The sequence below is a fragment of the Neopsephotus bourkii genome, unplaced genomic scaffold (genome assembly GCF_033783945.1).
Source record: "Neopsephotus bourkii isolate Nb327-2 ecotype Australia unplaced genomic scaffold, CSIRO-AGI_Nbou_v1 NB_1825, whole genome shotgun sequence".
NCBI lineage: Eukaryota > Metazoa > Chordata > Aves > Psittaciformes > Psittacidae > Neopsephotus > Neopsephotus bourkii.
In genome coordinates this window covers 8,601,692-8,626,366 of record NW_026902298.1, presented here as the reverse complement: position 1 = coordinate 8,626,366, position 24,675 = coordinate 8,601,692, and the positions used below count along the sequence as shown (strand labels likewise).

Below are 24,675 nucleotides of genomic sequence, written 5' to 3'. Positions count from 1 at the left end.
ACTGTTTCAAGCTACCGAGTTTGTTAATGCATACAGTGCTTTTAAAACTGTGCTTGCTTTAGAAAATTTGTATCTTCTGTCACATAAAATGATTTTTAACTGGATGAATGGGTAATTTACAGTTTTGCAAAGAAAAAGTTGATTAAATGACCTAGAAAAGCAATGTGCATTCATTCATTCTGCTTATCAGACAAGAAGTCAAAAAGAGTTATAGAAAAGAGAAGACTTACAACATATGTCCTGTCCAGTCAGGATACTGAAGCAGTGGAGGCTCCATCAGATTCATGTCAGTCTGTGTCAGCTGTGAGCAACAAGAAGAGCCATTAAAAGCCTAATCTGTGACACTGGAAACACGGAGATAGACGGGATCCATGTACAGGTACATGCCTGTGCATACACACACACATGTGCAAACTTCAACAGCTGTAAAACTGGATTGAGAAAGCCACTGACCATCAAAATTAACGCAGATTGGAGAAGCAAAGACCAGCAAATTGATCAGTGATAACTTCAGGTTATATGAAGTATGGACTAAGTTACTGCAGCCAAAACTTCTCTACACAGAGATATACAAAAAGGATGCAGAATGGGCAAAGCACACGATGCCCATAAGGAAGATGCCTGCAGAAGACTTTGTCAGCAAGAGAAGCAACCCAGAGTCCCAAAGCATGTTTCAGCCAAGCTCTGAGGACAACAGCTTTCAGCTGAAAAGGAAGTCGCAGTTGTGAAAGCTCAGCTCTAGACTGCCAGAAAAAGACAGAAAGGAGTTTGAATCACAGTCAGATAGGCATTGTCTTTAATAAACTTGTAATATAGTGGTTTTTAATGAATTCTAGCTTTTATTTCTGTCTCAGTTCCAAGTTAACTGCAGCTCCTTCAGATTTGTAATTCTGATAAGTTTTGATAAGGGTTACAGTATAACAGGAGCTTTCAAAAGACAGGAGAAAAATGAAATAATCTTAATAATTCTTCCCTAGGGCAGGCACTTTGTTCCTTATGAGGAGCTCGTTCTGACCTCAAAACCAGATTCACCCGAATTGTGGAGCCCTTCTTAATGTTCATATTTAGACAAAGTATGCACACTGCTTTCATCTAAGTATTTTCAAGGTTGTAAACATCAGGGTTTCGCATAATCCAGTTCTATGAAGTTGTAAGAGAAAGCACAGTGGTGATAGAGGCAGAGAGGAGAGAACGTTCTACACGAAGGCATAAACAAGTATTATGTACAATGTACCTTCTAAATATTTAATGGCAACCAAATCTATGAGTTAATATTATAAGAGGTGAGGGTGGAGGACACTAGAAATAGGTAATAGTGAGGGAGGAGGGAAACTCAACATGCAGTGTGAAAGTTTCTCACATGATAACAAACTCACAGTATTGTGTATTGGTGTTTTAACGGTGTCAAGCTCTGGAGCTTGAAGACACTGTCCTTATCCCATGCAGAATTACAAGCTGGTAGTATAGGATTAAACTCCTTTACTGTGCTGCAGACGTTCTTGAAGCCTATGTAGCACAGAACTGTGCCTCCTTTAGATCTCCCTCCTAAACTTATCTAGAGGATGCAACATAAAATGTATCAGCAGAGTTTTCCAAAAGCTACTATAATAAAGAGGAGAACCCTTAAAGGGTAAGGAAAACAGATGGGTCAACTGAAGGGCAACAGAGTTGGTGAAGAGCCTGGAGCACAAGTGTGATGGGGAAGGGCTGGGGGATCTGGGGGGTTCAGTCTGGAGAAGAGAAGGCTCAGGGGGGACCTGATCGCTGCCTACAACTGCCTGACAGGGGGATGGAGCCAGGAGGGGCTGGGCTCTGCTCCCAAGGAACAAGGGATGGGGCAAGAGGAAACGGCCTCAAGCTGCACCAGGGCAGGTTTAGATGGAGCTGAGGAACAATTCCTTCCCCAGAGGGTGCTCAGGCATTGGAACAGGCTGCCCAGGGCAGGGCTGCAGTCACCATCCCTGTGAGTTTTCACACACCTTGGAGATGAGGCCTCAGTGCCATGGGTCAGTGGTGGCCTTGGCAGTGCTGGGGAACAGTTGGACTGGATGGTCTTGAAGGGCTTTTCCAACCTGGTTGATTTTATGATTCTATGATTCTATGAATGGAAGATCGCCTGAGACCTCATGCCACGAAACATTCTCTAACTTTAGGGTCAAAAGTTGAAGACAGGAGTCTGATAAGTTACTTTACTCAGTCGAAACAGTAAGTATTTATTATCCCAAATAGCAACAAATCACTTGCCTACAATCCCACACGGTGCTGCATTCAGTGAATCCACACTGTAACTGTGATAACTGAGAAACTGGCAACAATCTCTTTATTCAACTTGTGGCCACGAGCGTGATGGCTCATCTCACTACAGCCCACAAAGACTCATTTTCATAACAAGGCTAATTAAGATGCAGCTGACACCATCTCCCTCTGCACTACTTACTGCAGGCTTGGTGTTAGTTTAAGGGGAGAGGACAGTGAAGGAAGGAAGGTACCCCCTATGCGGCCTAGAAGGCACCTTTTCCGTGCAGGCAGCAGCTCTGCCTTACCTGTTCTTTTAGCTGGAAGGCGGAGCAGCGGGGTAGCGTCCCCCCCAGTCAGTGGATGGCAGGCAGAAATAAAACAAGGATCATTTTGAGGGTGGGAAATGGTGGAAAGGGAGCAACCATGAACTTCAAACTGCAGAGACTGATTCCCTCCCCACAGACAACTTCAGGTAAGAGAAAGAACCACCTGCCCACCTTGTAGGATGCTCCTGGGCAGTGATTTTAATGCAAGCCAAGAAGCATTCCTCTACAGCACAGTTCTGTTGTTTTCTCTTTTTCCTGCTTTTTGAGTGTGCAACTGAACAAAGTGAGCAGGGAGCAGCTGACCCAGCCTGATTTTGAAAGGTTTCAAGGGCTGCCAGCATTCACTGCTGCCACCCTCACACACTTTGGGTAAGTTCACAACCGGGTGTCCGAATCGTGCGACTTTAGAACAGGCAGATGTGAAGATCCTTGAAATCAAATTGAGTTCAAACCTGATTTGAAAGCCTCTGAATTAAATTAACTACTGTCAGCAGGAGGAAATAAAATGCATCTTAGTTTCATTTAGTTTTCTGAGCCAAATACATCCTCAAAGGAAAAACTCATCATGAAGAGGAACAAAAGAACACCCTTGCTCCTCTCCTCCTAGAAAAACAACACACCTAAGTGTACAAATAGCTGGATTCAAAAGTGCCTTCCAACAAATGCAAAATTCACAATGAAAAGCTTGGCCAGACAAACTTAAGCAACAGCAGTAACTCAGGGAAAGTGCAAGTATCAAGAAGGAACTATAGAGCAAGTTCAATGTTCAGTGTTTCTGTTTGGAATAGGACTTACCCGCTTGGACATCAGGTCAAAGCAGAGTTTATTCTCACTGGTGCCAAAGTTTATTATACCCTAGAAAAAAAGAAGTAACTTATTGCTTATAGATACAAAACCAGGTGCATAAATCGCTTTAGCTATCACTTCAGTAAATAATTTGTTACCCTTCAGGGGGCTACAAGAAATCTGGAGCGGGACTTTTTACACGGGCACATAGTGATAGGACAAGGGGGAATGGTTTTCACCTGACAGAGGGGAGACTGAGATGAGCTCTTAGGCAGAAGCTCTTCCTTGTGATGGTGCTGAGGCTGCTGGGCACAGGGTGCCCAGAGAAGCTGTGGCTGCCCCATCCCTGGCAGTGCTCAAGGCCAGGTTGGACACAGGGGCTTGGAGCAAGCTGCTCTAGTGGAAGGTGCCCCTGCCCATGGCAGGGGGTTGGAACTGGATCTGCTTTAAGCTCCCTTCCAACCTTAACAATTCCATGGTTCTTTATCTAAAAGCATTTGTTTATCAATCATTACCATTCTACTCCGCTCATTTGCTCAGAAACCACCTGAACAGTAGTGATGAAAAGTGGTTCAAACACTAGATTTTCCCCTCTGGAGAGATGTCCCTAAAGCTCCAGGTTTAGGATGTGACCTTGCTTATTTAGCACTACATCGGATCTTGAAGAGTTCAAACCTAGTAGCATATTTCCATTATTAGAATAAGTTGGGTAAATACATCTTTAAAGAAAGGAAAATTTAAGCAACTGTATACATTTATGATGTTAAACTTAAGTACAAATCCAATTTAGGTATCTATTTAAAAAGCTGTCTCCTACATGGACAACAGTTGGTGGAAGAGCAAGTTTGTTTCTCCTCCTTGTATCGAAAACCTCACTGTGCTTTTCTATCCTGAAGATCTAGTTTTCACCTCCCAACAGAGTGTTGACTACATCAGGGATAATAACAGAACATTTTAACAGTTTCAAGCAATTCAGTATCTGAACATAGGATCTATTTAAAAGTAATGCACAGATAGATCATTATTTACATTTACTGTCCTTGTTGGTACCTTTGTGCCACAAGGGGGGTCTGATGAGCTACTTACAACTGAGCAGCGAGTGTGGTAAGGCAGATAAAGCACCGTTAGTTAAAAGTAATTTAAAGAGGTCTACTTAGTTGTATCTCCTGCACCCATCACCGGCAATAATCTGATATAACCAGAGATGGTCAAGGAGAAACGGGAGCTCTGTTTGTTCCTGCAGATTTCTTTCATCTGTCAAGGTCTGCTATTGCTATTATTTCCCCCATAGGGAAACCAAGAGCTTGCAAACCTGAGCTGAACATGGTGTTCATCTTTGATATACGGATCACCTGCAAAACTAGTTTTTCTCTTCCCCAGACAAACAGCTTGACCTGCCATGTATTAGTGAGACAAAAAAACCTCCACTGTTTTTAGCATCTCTGTTAGCAAACGTCAAGGAAGTCTTTAATCCTAGCAAGGATGCTTTGGGGTGCTCACTCACATTGGGGTTCTTGTCTTCATCATACTTGTCAGCATGATAAGCTTTGTACCCTTCCTCTGTGGAGCCACGGAAGATGCTGGCAATGTTGCCACGAGCAGAGAGGTAGGGGCTTCTCTGGAAGTCACTGGGGCTGCAGAAGCCGTGCATGTCAACCCTCCTCTCGGACAGCGGTCGAGCCCTCCTCTCCTGCAGGTCTCCTCCTCCTCCTCCTCCCATTCCTGTGATCTCAGACAGTGCCTGGCTGAAGTCCAAGCCCCGAGGCATCGCAACTGAGGAGGAGGAGCCGCCATGGCTCTGCTTGAGGATGCTGAGCATCTGCGCAAAGACGTTGAACATGCGAAACTCATGCTCGCGCTCCAGTTCAAACCGGCGCTGCTCCAGCTGCATCCGGCGCTCCTCCACATCCAAATCCCGCTGGAAGCGGCGTTCTTCCATCTGCAGAAAGCGCTCTTCCATGGCCCGCTGCGATGTCAGGGTTTTCAGCAAGAGGTCATCGAGTGGGTCCTTCACACGCTGCCCTTTCCGCCTTTTCCTCAGCCGATGCAAGGCGGAGAAGCCGGGCCGGGGAGCCACATTCTGGATCCGGGTTGAGTTGGCCATGTTGGGCTCACTGAAACCTGTGGATATGGAAAAGGAAGAGAAATCAAATGCACAGCAAGTAAAGCGGCGTGGACATGCTTTGCTGCCTTCCTTAGGAAACATCCTTCAATCCACTGTAGGGTTTTACAGGAAAACCAAAGTAAAAGCTGTCAGGTGCATACTGAAGCTTGAGATTTCATTTGAAGGTTTAATTTTATATATTGGGCCCCCATTATGCTGCCAGCCCCAGTCATATTCAACCTCTGAATGAACCAGAATGATTGACAAGTTTCATTCTATGGACTAACAACACAACCACCGTGGCAAAGAGAACATAGGGTAGTGGTTTAAACCCAGCCAGTTTAAACCATTTCTTTCTGATCTCAGACATAAACCTCAGAGGGGCTATCACAGAATAGTCTGGATTGGAAAGGACCTTAAGAACATCCAGTTACAACCCCCTGCCATGGGCAGGGATGCCTCACACTAAACCATTTCACCCAAGGCTCTGTCCAACCTGGCCTTGAACGCTGCCAGGGACAGAGCCCTTACCACTTCTTGGGGTAACCTGTGCCAGTCTCCCCCATCAAGCCATGCTCTTCCATCTGCCTGTCCGAGACTAGTTTGAAATCCCCATGACTTCCAGGCTGCACCCTTCCTGGCAGCCAAGCAATGGCCAAATGCACTATCAGTGGAGAAGTCTCATCTCCAGTAACAGGCAACGCTGCTTCTGCCAGTGACTTCTGAAACCCGCTTTCCATGTCCTAACAAACAGCTTAGAAAGCCAGGCAATGAGCATTCCCAAGTATTCTTCATCACTGAGTGTCCTCAAAGATTAGACCCAGAAAACAGTTTAAAAGAACACAAGGAAAGTTCCACCTGCGGGTTTATAGTGTAGCCATGGCAGAAGAGGGTCTCCTGATACAACTCAACATGAGGACCGCAGACAGCCCTGGTGATGCTCCAGTGACACCAAAAAGCATGCAATTTCTTGTTTGTTTCAATAAGGCTAAGTAGTGTCAGCATTATATGCAGGAATCCACCACAAACACCTAGCCCAGCTTGTGGCAGACATTCCAGCCCTTGGGATCATACACCCAATATTTAGCCCAGCTCACTTTAGGTTTCATTTACCTGCAGCTAGATACACTTTGAGAATGGCCAGAAGACTATGAATGCAGCTTCCAGCCTTCTACTTTATAGCTTTTTGGGGTGTGGAAAACCAAGGTCTGAACATCAGTGTGAAAACCAGGTGTCTATCTCTGCCCCAGAAAACAGGATCTCTCTTTCTAGGGAAACCAGGCAGAAACCTGATGCTGGAATGCAAGAGGCTCTCCCTACCTGAAGGTGAAACACTGGTTTCAATGGGAATCTCCACCCTGGAGATGGGAGAGTTGTTCTGGGCCCTCTCCAAGAAGGCTCTCTCCATCTCATGCTCTTCAGGGGAGCCCTGCTGGTAAGACATGGCTGCTGGGGGCTCTGGGGTCAAGCAGTGCTCATCAGAGTTCACCTCCTCACATTTGATCTCCATCAGTTCAGGGTGCTGGGAGTGTTCAAAGGGCAGGGCCGGGGAGGTGAACTGGTGGTGGTGGTAGCTCTCCACCATGCTGCCCTGCAGCACCTGCTGAGCCATCATGCTGCCGCTCAGCGAGCTGTAAGCCAGGGCAGGCCGGCTGGTCAGCACCCGGTCCATCACCTCGTAGAACTTCCACGTCCTGCCGCTCCGCGGGGCCTTGCTGTTATCCTTGATCCGACGATACTCCAGCTTCATCTTCTTGATCTTCTCCCGGCACTGGTCGCCCGTCCGGTGGATGCCCTTCTCCCGCAGCACCTCCGCGATGCGGTTGAAGACGTGCTGGTTGCGCAGGCAGCTCTCCAGCTCCATCTGCACCGACTCGTCGGCCCACAGCTGCAGCAGCTCCACCACCTCGGGGTCCGACCAGTTACTGCCGCGCTCGTACTTCTTACCGCGAAAATCCATCGCTCCCTTGCCCCGCCGGCGGGGCTGCGGCACGGGACCGGGGGCACCGGCGGCACGGGGGCCGGGGAAGGGGACGCGGCGGCGGCCCCGACGGGGCGGGAAGCGCCGGGGATCCCGCCCGGGCCCCTCACCTGCCCCGGCCCCCTCGGGGGGCCCGGGCCCCCCGCCGGGAGGGGACTCTCGCACCTTGGCCCTCGTAGGGCGCCCGGCGGCCCCGCGGCCCCTCAGCCCCTACCGGGCTGCGCGGCGGCCGGCACGGCTCGGCTCGGCTCGGCACGGCTCGGCACGGCTCAGCCCATCCGCCGGAGCCGGGCGGAGCGAGCTAGCGCGGAGCCGGGCCGGGCTGTTCACATCCGGGGTGACGCACATGCGTGCAGCCCTATTCCGGGATAACGCTGGTCCGTACCAGGCACTCGCCGCGCTCCCCTGGGCCGTGCCGTGCTGTGCTCCGCGCAGCGCAGCGCCGACGGGTCCCTCCTCCGCCCCGCCCCGTCCCGTCCCGTCCCGTCCCGTCCCGCTCCGCCCTCGCTCCGGCGCCAGGCAGCGCTGTACCGCGCTATCGCGCTCCGTGCCGGGCTGTGCCGGGCTGCAGCATCGCCGCAGGGACCCTCTCCCGCCCGGCACCGTGCCCGTGTCTTCGGAGCCGCGGGGTGCGCAGCAGCAGCAGCCGGTGTTTGCGGTGCTCCCCCCCGACTTGGGGTCAAGTCGCTGCCTGCCGCCCCTGGGGTTGTGCATCCAGTGGGGCTGTCTTGGAGCTTGGAAGCAGCGGGGCTGGGGGGAGCAGGTGCTGTATCAGTTCGCTCCTCTGTTTATCGCCCCACACCGGTTTGTTGGGTGGGTTAAATACTTCCAGGTGTCCTCCGTCCTCTGCTACATCCCTGGATAGGATCATGGAATCCCAGAGTGGTTTGTGTTGGAAGGGGCCTTAAAGCTCATCCAGTTCCAACCCCTGCCATGGGCAGGGACACCTTCCACTAGAGCAGCTTGCTCCAAGACCCTGTGTCCAACCTGACCTTGAGCACTGCCAGGGATGGGGCAGCCACAGCTTCTCTGGGCACCCTGTGCCAGTGCCTCAGCACCCTCATAGTGAAGAATATCTTCCTAATGTATAAGCTAAATCTCCCCTCTTTCAGTTCAAGTATCTCCCCGAATTTCCCAACCTCTCTGGGTATGTGTTGCACATCATCAGAATTTGGGGGGGGGGGGGTGGTTTAATACCCAAGAAAACTTCCTGTGCTTTGTCCTGTGCCCCACTGAACCCTTTATTGCTGCCTTCCTGAAGTGCCTACACTAGCAGGGATCGAGTGCATCTTCATAGCCTCATCTAGATGAAGCTCAAAGCCCCATCCTACCTGACCTTGAACACTTGCAGGGATGGCGCATCCACCACATCTCTGGGCAGCCAACGCCAGTATTTTACTATCCTCATTGTAAACAAAACTGGAGGGACTGTAGAGAACGAACACAGGAGTTCCTGCTTTCCCTCTGCATCACCAGGTCAAACTCCCGACAGGGGTCTGTGATGGCAGAACTCAGGTCTTTGCAGAGCTCTTCTGCTGCATCAGCCATGAAGATGGCTTCACGGCCCACTGGTGGCCCATTGGTACGGAAATCTCAGTCCAGCCCTGAGGCTGGCAGAGTAAGGCCTGAGCCATAAGGCAGAATATGAGCATAAAACCAGTCACTGATGAGAAAAAACCAGAACAGAACACAGTGTGTCCATATCCTGTATGGGAAAGTGTACAGGCAATTGTACAGGCTGTGGAGCACTTACTGGGTCCATGCTTTTCCTTTTAGATCAAAGGATCTGCTCCATTGCAGCACTGTACGGTTTTTACCCAGCTCTTGTTAACTTCCTCCTGGATTTTAATAGCTCATTCCCAGCCTGTATGATTCCATTTCTGTGAAATGGGAATAACAATATTGATCTCATTGGATTTTGGGACATACTTTGAATAGTGTCTCTATGGGAAAAAAAAGACATGACTTAGCTTTAAAAAATGATACCACCTTTCCTTATATGTATCTTAAACATTTCCTTTCCATATAACTTACGAATAGATATTAGTTTGGATTCTTTCTAGTGGTCTCCTTAAGTAGAGCTTGTATTTCCACACCCCCGTAAGGGTGCTTTTCCTTTCCTAGGGCTTTTCATGACAAAGGCTCTCTATGTTCTAGGTAATGTAAGGACATTGACGCTGGCTGTGTACTTGTAGTCCACAAAGACCAGGGCAACACTGAGTAGAGCCACTGATGATAGAGGTTTAATAGTAAATATAAATAGAGGAAAGGCAGCACGAAATAGCCTCTTTAAAAGCCTTTCAGAGAGCCTGGCTGTGATGCAGAGGGTTGACCAATGTACAGGGGGGTTGTACAGAGGGAGTTAGAGGAATTTACTTGCCTAGACAAGGTATTGTTTGTTGTAAGTGCTTACTAAGCAGAACAAAGACACCAAGTCCTATTGATAAGCAAAAGCAGACACCTGGTCCTATTGATAAGCAGACACCTGATTATAATGATAAGTAGCTATTGATAAGGAAAAGAAGAAGCAGATGGTTTATGGCTGGGGCACCGACCAAACCCTAAGGCCATATGTGTGAAGACTAAAAGGTGACAAGTTCAAGAAGAGGAAGACTCATTTACGTCATCTTGAAGACCCCTACCCACAAGAGGAAGACTCATTTACTTCATCTTGAGACCCCTGCCCATGACCAGAGGGGGCACTGCGCAGGAGCAGAGGACTTTCTAGGTCATTATAACACGAAGCGGGGATAGAATATGAATATGTATAGGCGTATTGTGCAACCCTGTAACTTTAGAGGATAAATGTAGAGGGAAACAACACTGACGCACGCATGCCTTTTGGAGGATCAATCCCCTGTGTGTCTTCAGCTGAATCTTTATATATATATACCTACTTTACAACTTTAACCAAGTTGTGGAGTCTATTCCACTATCAGCTGCAGCCTGGAATACCTGAAGGCCATAACTTAGCCAGGCAGCAGCAGAGCATTCTCAGAAGTAACTTGACATATGCCCTGGCTTCAGAAAGAGCCACTGTTTCGAAAGACAAGCATTAAAAGGGATGGAACCTAGATTCATGACATAAAACAATAATAATAAACCTTGAGGTGTTGTTCATGGTTTGGTTGTTTCCACCTTTTTATGCCACCTGAAGTGGAAACGTGATGTTTTAAATAGAATTAAGAGCTTCCCTTGCAATCACGTGTTAGGCACACACAGCATAGAGAACAATCATATCAGTGCTGCTCTATCACAGGGGTAATTGAGCTGCCAGTTCTTTGAGCTGCTTTTCCAGTTCAGATGGAAGAGCACTAACAGGAGCTGTGTTCCCCAAGTGATGGTGTTGAAGTGTGCACAGTGCAAGCCACTGGCAACTGCAAAACCAAAAAGGAAGACTTTATTTTCTGAACTGGGTTGTACATTGCACCTATTTCAGTGACAAAAGTGGAGGTGCCACATAATTCGATGTGTCTATTCAAGGAGGTGATCCTGCCCCTCTACTCTGCTCTTGAGAGACCTCACTTGGAGTATTGTGTGCAGTTCTGGTGTCCTCAACATAAAAAGGACATGGAACTGTTGGAACAAGTCCAGAGGAGGCCACGAGGATGATCAGGGGCTGGAGCACCTCCTGTATGGAGACAGGCTGAGAAAGTTGGGGCTGTTCAGCCTGGAGAAGAGAAGGCTGCGTGGAGACCTCATAGCAGCCTTCCAGTATCTGAAGGGGGCCTATAGGGATGCTGGGGAGGGACTCTTCTTGAGTGATAGGGTTTAGACTGAGGTGTCCCTGGCCATGGCAGGGGGGCTGGAACTTGATGATCTATCTTAAGGTCCTTTCCAATCCTAACTATTGTATGATTCTATGATTCTATGACTTAGTGATAGGACAAGGGGTAATGGGTTCAAACTGAAACAGGGGAAGTTTAGATTGGATATAAGGAAGAAGTTCTTTCCTGTGAGGGTGGTGAGGCACTGGAATAGGTTGCCTAGGGAAGTTGTGAATGCTCCATCCCTGGCAGTGTTCAAGGCCAGGTTGGACAGAGCTTTGGGTGACATGGTTTAGTGTGAGGTGTCCCTGCCCAGGGGAGGGGGTTGGAACTGGATGATCTTAAGGTCCTTTCCAACCCAAACTATTCTATGATTCTGTGGTCTAAGGCTCCTTTAAGACTCCTTTGACAAAAGCCTCTCTCTACCTTTAATTCTCATGCCACAAGCTCAGGAATGCAAACAGAATGTTATCACAGAGCAACTTCCTTATCCTGAGAGAATTTCATACCTCGGTTTCACCGCAGTGGATGACAGCCAAGTTACAGGACAAACTTCAGACCACAACTCCTTTTCTAACAAGCCAGGACCCATAATCCTCACAATACCCCCCTTAAGTGGTGTGAAGCTTTACTCTTTTGTTCGGTTTATTATAGGTCTCCAAGTCCTATAAATAAATGGGTTGCTCAAGGGAGTTGTGAATGCTCCATCCCTGGCATTGTTCAAGGTCAGGTTGGACAGAGCCTTGGCTGACATGGTTTACTGTGAGGTGTCCCTGCCCATGGCACTTAAGGAAGGTCCTTTCCAGTCCCAATCATTCTAGTCTAGTCTAGTCTATAGTCTTTGATGCAGCTACTCAACAATCAGCTAACCTTGGAACCTTGGACAACAGTGTTTGCCCTACACATTGCTGGCCATCAGAGCAGGAGACTCTGCTCTCCTGCAATGCCCCAAGCACTGATGCTCACATTTCCATTAAATCTGGAGTCTAGCTCAGTGGCCACAGAAGGCACTGAAACGAAAGCCCTGGAAGACAAATTTCTCTTTACTTACAGCACATCTCCAACCTGAGTGGAAAGGGCCCATGGAATAACAGGCCTTCAGCTGGGAAATGTGACTACCATCACTGTGCTTTTGGTAGGGAAAACTCATAAATGCAGAAGGTGATTTGCCACTCAGTTAAATATCAGGTGGTAACAATACATTCTTCTGTTGGAACAGCAGCAGCTTTATATAAGATTATTATTATTTTTTATCATTATAATAATAGCCTTAAAATGAGAGGGGCCCTCATGCTGCAAAGAGGATGGCTAATAATGAGCAGCATTTCAGGTTAGCATCTCCACAACCATTCTTTCTAGCCCTCTCCCAAAGGAATCAATTCACATCCCCTCCCTGCAGAGAGGGCATTTATCAGTTCCCCACTGCTGAAGCACCCTGAGCTGAAGCTTTGCCAAGCCAAACCTATCTGGTCTTTCAGCCCATGCCCATTGCCACTCTGCAGGAGAAGATAACGGTGGGATGGAGGGGTTTGGGCAGGTACTCGGCTGCTGGTGCGGTGATGGGATGAAGGTCCCTGCAGAGGGTGCTCCAGCCCTTCCTCCAGCTGGGTCTGTATCCTGCTTAAGGCTTTCATGGAAACCCAGGGTGGGAAGGAGCGCATGTGAGCAGGCTGCGAACGCATCAGTGACAGATTCAACTGCAGGGTCAGTTGCCCATAGGCAGTTTTCCAGCTCAGTACATGGCTCTCCACAGTTCAGGGTAAAAGGAAGTTTCTGCTGCACTCGAGTAAAGCACAGCTCTTTTCAACAGCTTCGGCCATGGCAAAGGATGCTGGTGTGACTCTTACAGTGCTGTGGGTCAGAGGAAGGTTACGTCCCTGGGATGTGTAGTGATGGGGAGAAAAATCCAGGAGCAAACTTGCCAACAGAGTTTCAAGTTGACAAGCAGGTATTCCTTATTGCGGCGCCAGGATACATGGGGGATAGCTCCTCCTAACGTGTGTCCCCGTATTGCTATCCAGGCCATTGTTATACGGTCACTGGGCAGACATACATATTCATGAGGCTACACATGAATTACATCGTTTTCCAGTAAGTTTCCCACATGGGTACCAAAATATGGTGGTGGTCTCTGAGGGACGTTTACTTCTCCCAGCAATCTTCATCACTTCTGGCAGCCTTTGAAGCACCAGCTTAATTAACCTTACAGACATAGCAATCATCCTGTCCTTCTACTTACCAGTTAAACTGCTCCCACCCTGGACATCTGCTAGTCCCGGATGCTCCCTATCCCCAGGTCCTGTTTTTCTATTCTGCTTTTCTTACACTTTTTGTACTAAGGTCCTAAGGACCTAAAACTAGGTCAGCTACCTTCAAGCACTGCAGTTATTTTCCATTACAAAGCCATCCAACTTAACCTTACTTAGAACTGATTACATTGTGCTTTTGTGCCTCCTTGTCTCAGTAGTGCCTGCTGGTAGCACTTTACTTAAAGCCCAGCAGCACTGTGATCCCTGGGGACATTAAAGCCAGGCTGGATGTAGTTCTGAGTAACCCAATCCAGTGGAAGATGTCCCTGATCATTGCAGGGGGATTGGAACTGAATGAGCTTTGAAGGTCCCTTCCAACCCAGACTGTGCTGTGATTCAGTGAAGCCATGCCCATCTGATGCCTGTTTCCATACTGACTTGAAGGTCTCGTTCCTAAAGATGACACTGGTAAAACTCCTTTGCTGTAATTGCAGCTTAGAAATGAAAGTTCAAACAGGCTTTTGTGACAAAACCATTCTTAAATCTCCCTACTTTAGTAGGTAGTATAAATAAATGGGAGATTTCTGCCACGTTATTTAACACACCACAACAAATTCAAACTCTTCATTCTGTTGGTTTTGATGGATACAAACTGATGCCCTGGCCATAGGAGAAGCTCCCCCAGACACTCACTGCTCTGCATCTCATTCACCCATTGCCAAGGGGCACTGAGCAGTGGAAGCCATCAAACAGCATCTACTTTTACATTGCTTACAGTTTTCTCTGAATCATTACAAACTGACCATTGTAGAGGAGCACTGGAAAACACCCTTTATGCTTCACAAAGAGGTTTGGATGTGTAAATCTTATCAGTAACGCTGATTATCCACTCAATCTCCTGCAAAAACCCTCTGAACACCACAAAATGAGGACTGAAATAAAGCGCCTAAGGCAGGATCTTGTATGTACCAGGATCTTCCTTACTAACTCAGTACTAACTCTTCCACCTCTCTCTTTGGAGATGGGTTTATATCTCACTGCCTTTCAGAGTAAGACCCAACAACCATTACAGATGCCTTCTCTCAGGCTTCTCATTGCATTGGCAGGCACAGCAGGGGTATAGTCTGCCTTGGTAAATGAAGACATCATTTTAATAAGCAGCTTCAGCACTTGGACATGAGAGAAGTAAAAGTTTCTGAGGGACTCATGTTCCCAACACATTCCCAAAGGATTATTTATGGTACTTTACAGTAAGGCCCACAGAGGGCAGTAGGACAGTCTTAAAAACCTTTTCTAAAACAGAGTTGGACAAGCAAAACTGCAGAATTAAAGGAGAGATTCCTTATTAAGCACCTGGATTTTCTGGGCCAGATTACTCCTTTTTTTTCCCTCAAAGCGTCAATTTTTTAACTGATCAAACAGCATGCCAACCATGAGCAACCACTGCAAACCATATCCTGGGCTGCATCAAAAGGAGTGAGACCAGCAGGTTGAAGGAGGTGATCCTGCCCCTCTACTCTGCTCTTGTGAGACCTCACTTGGAGTATTGTGTGCAGTTCTGGTGTCCTCAACATAAAAAGGACATGGAACTGTTGGAACAAGTCCAGAGGAGGCCACAGGGATGATCAGAGGCTGGAGCATCTCCCGTATGAAGACAGGCTGAGAAAGTTGGGTCTGTTCAGCCTGGAGAAGAGAAGGCTGCGTGGAGACCTCAGAGCAGCCTTCCAGTGTCTGAAGGGGGCCTATAGGGATGCTGGGGAGGGACTGTTCATTAGGGACTGTAGTGATAGGACAAGGGGTAATGGGTTAAAACTGAAACAGGGGAAGTTTAGATTGGATCTAAGGAAGAAGTTCTTTAATGTAAGGGTGGTGAGGCACTGGAATGGGTTGCCCAGGGAAGTTGTGAATGCTCCATCCCTGGCAGTGTTGAAGGCCAGGTTGGACAGAGCCTTGGGTGACATGGTTTAGTGTGAGGTGTCCCTGTCCATGGCAGGGGGCTGGAACTGGATGATCTTAAGGTCCTTTCCAACCCAGACCGTTCTGTGATTCTATGTTCCATTCTCTGTGAAACTCTGGGCAGATCCACAGGACCTGTCCCATTGCGGGCAGAAGGAGCTATGGGAAGTGTTGTGGTTTCCACCCTCACCGTTAATGCAACATCCACACAAAACCTCAGAAACTGTGTTTTTCCCACTTTCTGTGCAAATTGCTTTGGTAAGAGCCAGGCCTGCTTACTCATCCCATGCAACTGGTTAATGGTATTCCCTGGATCAGGAAGCAGTGATTGGGTTGGGGGTGTTTTAAGCACTGGCTAAGCCTGTGACTAATAACAAACAGAAAGTGAATAGTGTCTAAATTCACACATTAGAGGGGTTCAAGAAAGGAAATGGGTCCAGATTCCTATGACCAAGCCTACTTCTGCAATTGCAGGTCTGGACAGGGATAAAATGAGGAGAGATTAATTCTGTTGTTCAAAGCTATCTATATTCCAGTAGGTTCAGCTGCCGTAGTACAGCATCTGTTAAGTTGTGACTCAGTGTCCGTGCTGCAGATGAAAGGGCGACCAATTCAGATTGCGCTTCTGCTAAACTGATGAGCACACCACAGTTAACTAGAGAGTGACAGGGTCTGGGTTTTCTTCTTCAGGGTGAAGTAACAGCGGCTGATGCCATGGGCAATAAATCAAACCCCATGTGTCTATTAGGGTAAATATGTCTCACTTCCCCTATAACACTGGCACTTGTCATTCAATGTCCAAAGCTCTTGCAGTGTTTCAAGACCTGTGCAGCACCTCTACTAAGGCAAGCAAAGGCACTCATCACTTGCACATTCACATGTACATTGAATTTCCTTGCAGGGCTGGTTCTAACCACAGAGGTTTTCCATTGCCCTAGAGAAAGAAACCCTGAGAGGCTTCACCATGAAGGACGCACGGCTTGGCAAGCCAACAAAGAGACCTCTGCTTGCGGCTTCTTGATGGGCACTGATAGTGGAAGAGGATTGCAGGGGAAAATCACACTGGAGAGAGTGGAGGGAAAGAAGAGGTACTGGCTCTCACTGGAGAATGAGCGCTCCAAGCTGCATCCCTCTTGACACGCTGTTTGTATTACCCAGTCATGCATTTCTATTTGGTTTCTTTCTACTTTGGCCATTGCTGGCTCAGCTCTGCACTGTGAGCTCTTTACAAAGAGACACGCAACAGCTTCCTCCCTCTCTGCTGCCAGAAAACAACGTGGGTCACTTCAGAACACACAGAAGACGAGCCAAGAACCCCCAAGCCCCTTCTGTGGCCTCCAACTCACATCTGCAGATCATAAAACCTCAGCTTGACAAGATAAGGTCGCTGTTTTCATCACAGGAAGTTGTGTGCTTTGGTTGTATTACCCTTGGTCCTGAAAGGGATATTAAAACAGGAAAGCAGCAGCAACCTGCAGGGGTATATGTGTTGCTCTATTGCTCTACAGTATCAGCAGACACTAACACTAGCACTGCATCACTGAAGTAAATACAAGAGATGAAATTCCCAAGCAATGACACAACAAAACCAGGTATCAGCCCATTTCCCCCTCTGCGGCTGGCTGGGCTGTGCCCTCCCATTGCCATAAGGCTTTCTGTCCCTCTAGTTTTAAGTAAGGGTATTCAGGATGTTACATTTGCCTTAAAAGAGAAAAGCCAAAGGCAAGGGAAAGAGCTAGCTGCCCTATCTGATGCTAAAGATAGGCACAGACACCTCCATGTTTGGTCTGATACAGAAAGCAGTTGGGATTAAATTCCTAGATAAGGCCATGGGTGAGAATTCTTCTGTGTTTTCATTTATAACAGTAAGGAATTTACACTGTTTCTATCTGAAATAACTGTAAGCTGAAATCGGGATCCTATTTCCTGCAGCACCACTGAAAGCCAAGCAGGATACTTCAAATGTGTCACCAGCAAGACCTATTCATCTTTACTCTTTTCCAACCGAGAGGGAGGGCCACCAGTGTAGGGTATTTATATGCAGTGGGAAACCACATACATAAAGAGGACTTCCCCACAGAGCGGTAATGCTGCCAGCAGCACCCACTGCTACAGGCACCCTTGGTTTTCACAGGGCTCTGCCAGTGCAGCTCAGCCCTAACGTACCAGAGCCCCGCAGCTATTCTGCTCCAGCCTCCCTGGGCTGACTTCAGGTCATCCTCCTCACCCTGACCTCCTTTTCTGCTCTGCCAGGCCTGAGAGTAACAAATGATGCTAACATTTGCTGGTAGCCTTGTATCTGGGGCTACCAAACTCACATCACTGCTTGCCTGGAGGAGAGGGTTACAAAGGCATCATCAGAAGATAGGCTGAGAAAGTTGGGGCTGTTCAACCTGGAGAAGAGAAGGCTGCGTGGAGACCTCAGAGCAGCCTTCCAGTATCTGAAGGCGCCTATAGGGATGCTGGGGAGGGACTTTTCATTAGGGACTGTAGTGACAGGACAAGGGGTAATGGGTTCAAACTGAAACTTTCAGAGAGATTTAGATTGGATCTAAGGCAGAAGTTCTTTACTGTGAGGGTGGTGAGGCACTGGAATGGGTTTCCTATGGAAGCTGTGAATGCTCCATCCCTGGCAGTGTTGAAGGCCAGGTTGGACAGAGCCTTGGGTGCCATGGTTTAGTGTGAGGTGTCCCTGCCCATGGCTGGGGGGTTGGAACTGAATGATCTTAAAGTCCTTTCCAACCCAAACCATTCCATGATGCTATGATTCAGCTCAGCTTCTGCTTTCCTGAAGCAAGCATGACCCTCAAAAGGGAATGCTGCCCTCACACATTGTCAGTGCTGTTTATCCTTTCTCAGTAAGTGCTAATAAATCATCAGGTTTGGGGGCTTTTTTTGTTGGTGGTGGCTTTTGTTGGGGTTTTTTTTTTTTTAAGTTTAAGTTTTCCTTTGCAATCAGTGGATGAGAGCTGGAAACCTTTCCATTCTCCTTCCCTCATTCTCCCCATCTTATAGAATCATAGAATGGTTTGGGTTGGAAAGGACCTTAAGATCATCCAGTTCCAACCCCCTGCTATGGGCAGAGACACCTCACACTAAACCATGCCATTCCAATTTCCTACATGGACCCAGAACCTGAAATCCATTTAAAACCAGTGACCCCCAGACACTTAAACTGAGGCCAGGGAGAGGATCCCCCTGACCTGACAGTTGTGCATCATGTCATTAGTATTGGAGAATAAAATAAGGCAGAAAGAGAGCAGATGCTGCAGCTGCCTTTGTTTCTAAAAGGGCTGCCAAGCATCTCTTTTCTTCTTCAGTGATTTCTCCTACCCCTGCCACTTGTCTGGCACAGAATGCCTGGTCCATTCCACAGCAAGATTACCAATAGCTTGAGACTGGAAGAGAAACTCCTTTGAGCAAAGGTTTGCCTGGTTTTCACAGTTACAACCTCTGGGTTCCCTGTTGTTCCCTCCTGTTGTTTCCATCTCTACCTGTTTCCATCACTACCATGACACCATGCCTTGAAGATGTAAAGATTTTGAGATCTCCCATGAAAAGCTCCCAGCTTCCCTAAGAAATCTGTCCAGTGCTTCACTACGTTTGGCATGAGAAGTGTTTCCTAATGCTAACACTTATCTCCCTTGCTACAACACAAGCTATAAGGGAGATTTCTTGTCCTACCTACCACTGACAGAAGACTGTCTTCCTTCTTCCAAAGGAAGCTGAGGTTAGCACACAGCATCCTCAGCAAACTCAGATGCAGAGAAGAACTTCTCTAGACTTCTAACTACTTTTGTATTTCTTCTCTCAATTCTCTTAATCAAATCTACAGCTTTGGGGCAATCTGGCATCCACAATGAGGTGTTACACTCCAGCCAACTGCTAAGCAGAGGAAGGAGGCTGTTTCAGAGACTATCTTTGTGTCTTTTTGTCCTAGGATAATGTTTGTCTCTTAACAAGTAGCAAAGCATTTGAAACACATTCCTGTTGTGATGATTTATAACCATTAAGACCTTCCCTACCTGCTGCCCTCCAAGCTGTTGCCTACCTTGTATTAGTGCAGTGGATTGTTCCTTCCTTTTTTGTGCCTGTCCATATGGAATTCTTTTCCATTTGGTACCCCAGCACCTGAAGACCCCTTGGAATTCTGCCCCTGTTCTCCCATGTGCTTGCATGCCCACCAGCACAACACCGCCATCACACTTGATAAGCATTGCTTCTGCTGCACAAGCCATTAATGACGACACTGACCTGGGACAGATCCTGCAGTCCCCTCATTGCTCCCTCCCCATCTGGTGCAAGGCTCCCAGGGCTGATCAGTAAATACGCTTTTCCACAGGGCTGTGCACCCATATTCCACGAGTTTCTCCTAGGCTGTATATCCATAGCTGGCTTATGAGCGTGGTGTGAGGAAGCATGGAAAACCTTACCCCAGCTGGAATACAGGGCAACTCCTTTTTCTCCCCTTGTTGGTTACTCCATCAGAAAACAGAAGGCAGACTGCTCTGATAGGATTGCTTCTTGACAGGCTTGTATGCCTGCAACTTATTACCCTGTTATCTTCTGTATACTTACACATAGCTCATTTGTTCCATGTTTTCCAGGAACTGGCACTGGGAGGACTCCTACCCAGTTCTTTTCACCTCCTTCTCTCCTTTTGTCAAAGACCATCATTACGTGCACCCTTTTCTTACATTTTGGGATCTCATCCGTTTTCCACGATATCTCAGAAAGTATTCCTAACCCCTCTGCATCTGTCTCAGCCAGTTCCCTCAGTGCTGGGCTTCATCAAGCGAACATGAAGACATGTATCTAAGCAGTGCCTGAGCAATGCTTGGATTGCCCCATGTGCTACACAAAACCAGCTCCAATTTATCACAGGTCCATTCCCTCCAACACTGGTCTTGAGCCAACCCAGTCCTCAAAGCAGGACAACCACGTCCATGCAATGCCAGGTTTGACCTCCTTACCTCTGCCATACCCCCTTGCTTCTGCTCTCTCCCTGCATTGGAATGGATCTACAGACCCATCCAGGAGGCTGCCATAAAGCTAATTGGATCTGCTGGTCAGGAGTTGATTTGGTCCAACATGCAGCTTCTCCATCCCAATATTTGGTGTATTCTACCAGCCAAATAAGCTGAGTTGACTAACAGTCATCCCACTGTACTGGTCCAATTCCAAATGAGTTGGCAGAGGGGAGGAAATGACTGTTAAAAATATAGCTCTTGGTCATCCCAATGTTGTTTTCTACTGTAGATTAGGCAAATACCTCACTCGGGTTTATGACTGTAACCTTACAACACAGTCATACAGCTTGCTCCCACTTATATCTAAGAAAGAGAGGCACAGAGCAATTCAGTGACTTGTCACAGGTCGAAAAGCACAGGTGGGGAGGAGTCCCACCAAGAGATCATAGAAGCACAGAATGGTTTGGGTTGGAAAGGACCTTAAGATCATCCAGTTCCACCCCCCTGCCATGGGCAGGGACACCTCACACTAAACCATGTCACCCAAGAGATGGTTTCTTCTCCAAGCTCAGTACCCCATGACAATGGCAGTGCCATTTATCCAGAGCTAGGATCCCCCAGAAATGAACGGTACCATTGTCTAAAGCAAACAGAAATACTTCCCCATACCTTAGAGCTGAAGCAAAACACACTTGGAGTAAGATACCCTATCTTGCTCTTACCTGCGGACTTGGGTAGCAGAAACAGAAACGGGGCAGTGGACAGTCAGATTTTGCCTTAGGATCCTGGACACAGCCACAGTTATAACTCTGGCCAAAAGGCTGAGGAAGTGCTCCCTTTGGTGTTTATTTACCTTGTCAGGTGTGTTCCTCAGGCTCAGACTGCACCAAAGAGCTCCTAGAAAAGCATGTGTGAGAATCCAAGGTTTTCCCAGTCAAAGGCCGTGTCCTTGCACCCTTGGCTAGGATCACGTGCCTGCCTTGCAGTACTTAAAGGGCGGTGTGTGCGCTGGTTATCAGTCATCTTCTGGGGTGGAAGAAAACATGCAGAACTCACAGCTACTGCTAGAAGGTTCTGCAGAGGCTGATTCCTTGGAGGCTGGCGGGTGTTTTATTGCATGAGGGAAAAGAGCAGGGTTTGTTTTGCAGGGTTTTGGCAAGCCTTTTCTTTGAGACCTCAGTCTCGGTTCAACCTGTGCCGTGTGCTGTCACTTTGACTGGATGATGTTTACTGAGCTGCTGCTAAACAGTGATTCATGCTAGGGAGCTTCACAAAACGTTCTTAACGCATGTAAGGAGATAATTGTAGTTCTTCAAGTGACAGCCTGTTCAGCTGTTCGGTGGCCCAGATATCGATGCAATCAGATGTCAGTGCCTTGGAGAATCACAGAATGGTTTGGGTTGGAAAGGACCTTAAGTTCATCCAGTTTCAACCCCCTGCCATGGTCAAGGACACCTTCCAATAGACCAGGTTGCTCCAAGCCCAGTCTAGCTTGGCCTTGACCACTGCCAGGGATGGAGTATTCACCACTTCTTTGGGCAACACATTTCAGTGCCTCAGCACCCTCACAGTAAAGAACTTCCTTATAACTAACCTGAACTTTCCCTGTTTCAGTTTATACCCATCACCTCTTGTCCTACCACTACAGTCCCTGATGAAGAGTCCCTCTCCATGATGTGTTTTCCAGCCTCCACTTTCTGGCTTTCAAAGACTAGAGGGCTTCTGCAGATATCACCTCCTAACCTGAGACTGCCACAGCAAATTCCCATCACAGAGCCTGAGGGAATACTTGAGACCTCTCTTTCCAAAGCTAATAAACCCCTGGCAAGCTGAGGCCCAGCACCAGTCCTTGCTGCAGACGGGTTGACATCATTTTCCAGCTATGAGACGTGGTGGGAGCAAAAGAATCTGCTTGGGTTTTGTAAGTTGTTAAAATAGGAGGTAAGTGTAGTGCCAGTGAACTGAGTCAGGGTCCTCGTGCCCTGAATACAGCAAGAAGGAGCCTGTCATGCTCAGCTGACAAAGGAAGCTTTCCCTGTGCCACCCCATCATCACTGCACAGCTTGAAACTGGTGGGTGATTGAAAGAGATGAAGGAAATCTTTCAATCTCTTAAGTGTTCAGCTGGCAAGACTTCAGACAGGGAACTACTTCATCAGGGACTGTAGCGATAGGACAAGGGGTAATGGGTTAAAACTGAAACAGGGGAAGTTTAGAGTGGATATAAGGAAGAAGTTCTTTACTGTGAGGGTGGTGAGGCACTGGAATGGGTTGCCCAAAGAAGCTGTGGCTGGCCATGTTCAAGGCCAGGTTGGACAGAGCCTTGGGTGGCACGGTTTAGTGTGAGGTGTCCCTGCCCACAGCAGGGGGGGTTGGAACTGGGTGATCTTAAGGTCCTTTCCAACCCTAACTATTCTATGATTCTATATCGAGGATGGCTGGGAGAAGAGAAGCATGATCTCACTTGTAGCGCTATAAAAGTCTTGCATGCAAGAGACTTCACATCACATCCCCAATTTCTCATCCTTTCGGTCTGTCCTGTTATCATCTGACTGTATCTTCCCCACCTGTAAGAGACTTAGCTTTAACTGAACCCAAATATGAGTCTACCCTTAAAAAGTTATCTTACTGGCCAGACTTAGTTCATGTCCCTTCAGCCCTTCTCTGCAGTTCTGGATCCATTGCAACGGAATAGGGTAATTACCAAGGAAGACACACCTAAACCTGCCCTTTCAAATATGTGCATTATCACCATGTTTCTTCCCCCTACTTTCCTGTTTTTCAGTTTGATGAAACTGTTTTGATTCAGAAATAACCCAAATTACTGTAATTTTTACAAAGGAAATTAATTACATTTCCAGCCAGTTGTTTAGAAATGATGAATACCTCACAGAAAAACCATTAAGTGTGTTGCTGCCCCAGAGGTCGTGACTGAAACAGGCTGTTTGTCCCACAAGGAAACCTGCCTCTTTCCAACTGGAAGCAAGCGATATTTTGGCAAGCAGAGGCAGCATACATGGAAGTGTGTTCTGCCTTGCCCAGGCTGCTTCAGTCTGATGGATGGGATTCCATTCACTCTATCTCTATGAAACTCCTTAAACATCACTAAATTCAGAGTATCTTTATGTTCAGAGAGACAGCACAGATTTCCAAACCAGCTCTCCTTGTCAGCATATCTCAAACCTCTTTGCAGAGACAAGGATACCTCTTCCAGAAAGCACCAGAGCCTATTTAAGCTAATATTAATCTGCTTTAGTAGTAGTAGCCGGTTCTAAACCACTCCAGATCTGATCTGCATTACTAACCTTTGAAGCAGGGGCTTTCCTAGACAGCAGTGGTTGCTCGGTACCCAGGAAGCAGCATCATCTATTACTTACATGTCTCCAGGAGCAGAAGGCACTGGCGTGGAAGAGCTCCAAAGCAGGAGTCACCTCTCAGCTGTGTTGCATCACCAGGTACTCTCTCATGCTCCAAGCTGTTGGTGGAAGAGTAAGAGATCATTGCTGCCTCCCTTCCAAACACAGGTACAAGCCACGTGCCTCTCCCACGTGAAGAGTGTGACAGATGCTCCCAGATGATGCTGGGGAAAAAACACAGCTGATCCACTGATTAAGTGGTCAAGGCCTGGCCTCTGGTCCAAGACCAATAGTGGGTATTTACAGAGCAATTTGAAAGAAAGAAGTAAGAAGTTTTATGTGCAGCTTTCATAGATTTTTCTCCATCAGCTACTGGAAAAATGTGTATATTAATATACACAAAAATATGGAATTCCCTGAGGTTTCCATATCTCCCATTCTGATTAATAAAACCAGAAGTTAAAACCAGCATCTCTTTTCTACCAGAGATTTTATTATCAAGATACTGAGTAAGCAAATATTCAAAACCAGTCATCCTGACTTCTCCTTTTCCAGGACTCACCTTAAAGGTCCAGCTTCTGAGAAGCACTAAGACATTTGGTGCTTGTCAGGATGTTAGTGAGCTTAGACTCACTCCTCTTTGAGCTTCATACTGCGAACACAGGAGCTAGGAATGCACTATTTAAATGTGAATAAATAAACACTGATATCCATGGAGCTGAGGCATTAAGAAAAGCAAAACCAACCACAAAGTTGAACGAAAGATCCAGACTATGGCGGTGCAGAGCTGGTTCACTTCACATTTGTATTCAGTCAAGCTTAGCTTTCCCTTTCCCTCCCTCTCATCCACTGGGAATATTTATTCAACCATAACCAAGCTTTCCCATAAGACTAATGAGCTAACAAGTGAAATGCTGGGCTGATGCAGAGATTTTGTATGTCT

The 24,675-nt window shown here is 47.4% G+C and overlaps 1 protein-coding gene across 4 annotated transcripts in view; it reads right to left on the bottom strand.

Annotated features, from left to right (window-relative positions):
• The window catches only part of ACCS (1-aminocyclopropane-1-carboxylate synthase homolog (inactive)), a 32,513-nt gene extending 8,695 nt beyond the window's left edge, over nt 1-23,818 (bottom strand). The window contains exons 1-4 of one of the 4 annotated variants that reach the window (XR_009723940.1): nt 6,775-7,670; nt 4,855-5,471; nt 3,360-3,419; nt 231-301 (exon numbers count right to left, since the gene is read on the bottom strand). Coding sequence is in view for 3 of the 4 variants with exons in the window: in XM_061343602.1 (XP_061199586.1) it covers nt 231-301; nt 3,360-3,419; nt 4,855-5,471; nt 6,775-7,414 (1,388 nt within the window). In the remaining variant the exon portion in view is untranslated. Of the gene's footprint in view, nt 1-230; nt 302-3,359; nt 3,420-4,854; nt 5,472-6,774; nt 7,671-21,099; nt 21,252-23,681 lie in introns of those variants that run through there. The other 3 variants (XM_061343605.1, XM_061343604.1, XM_061343602.1) reach the window with 3 other exon arrangements.
• Between the last annotated feature and the right edge of the window lie 857 nt (nt 23,819-24,675).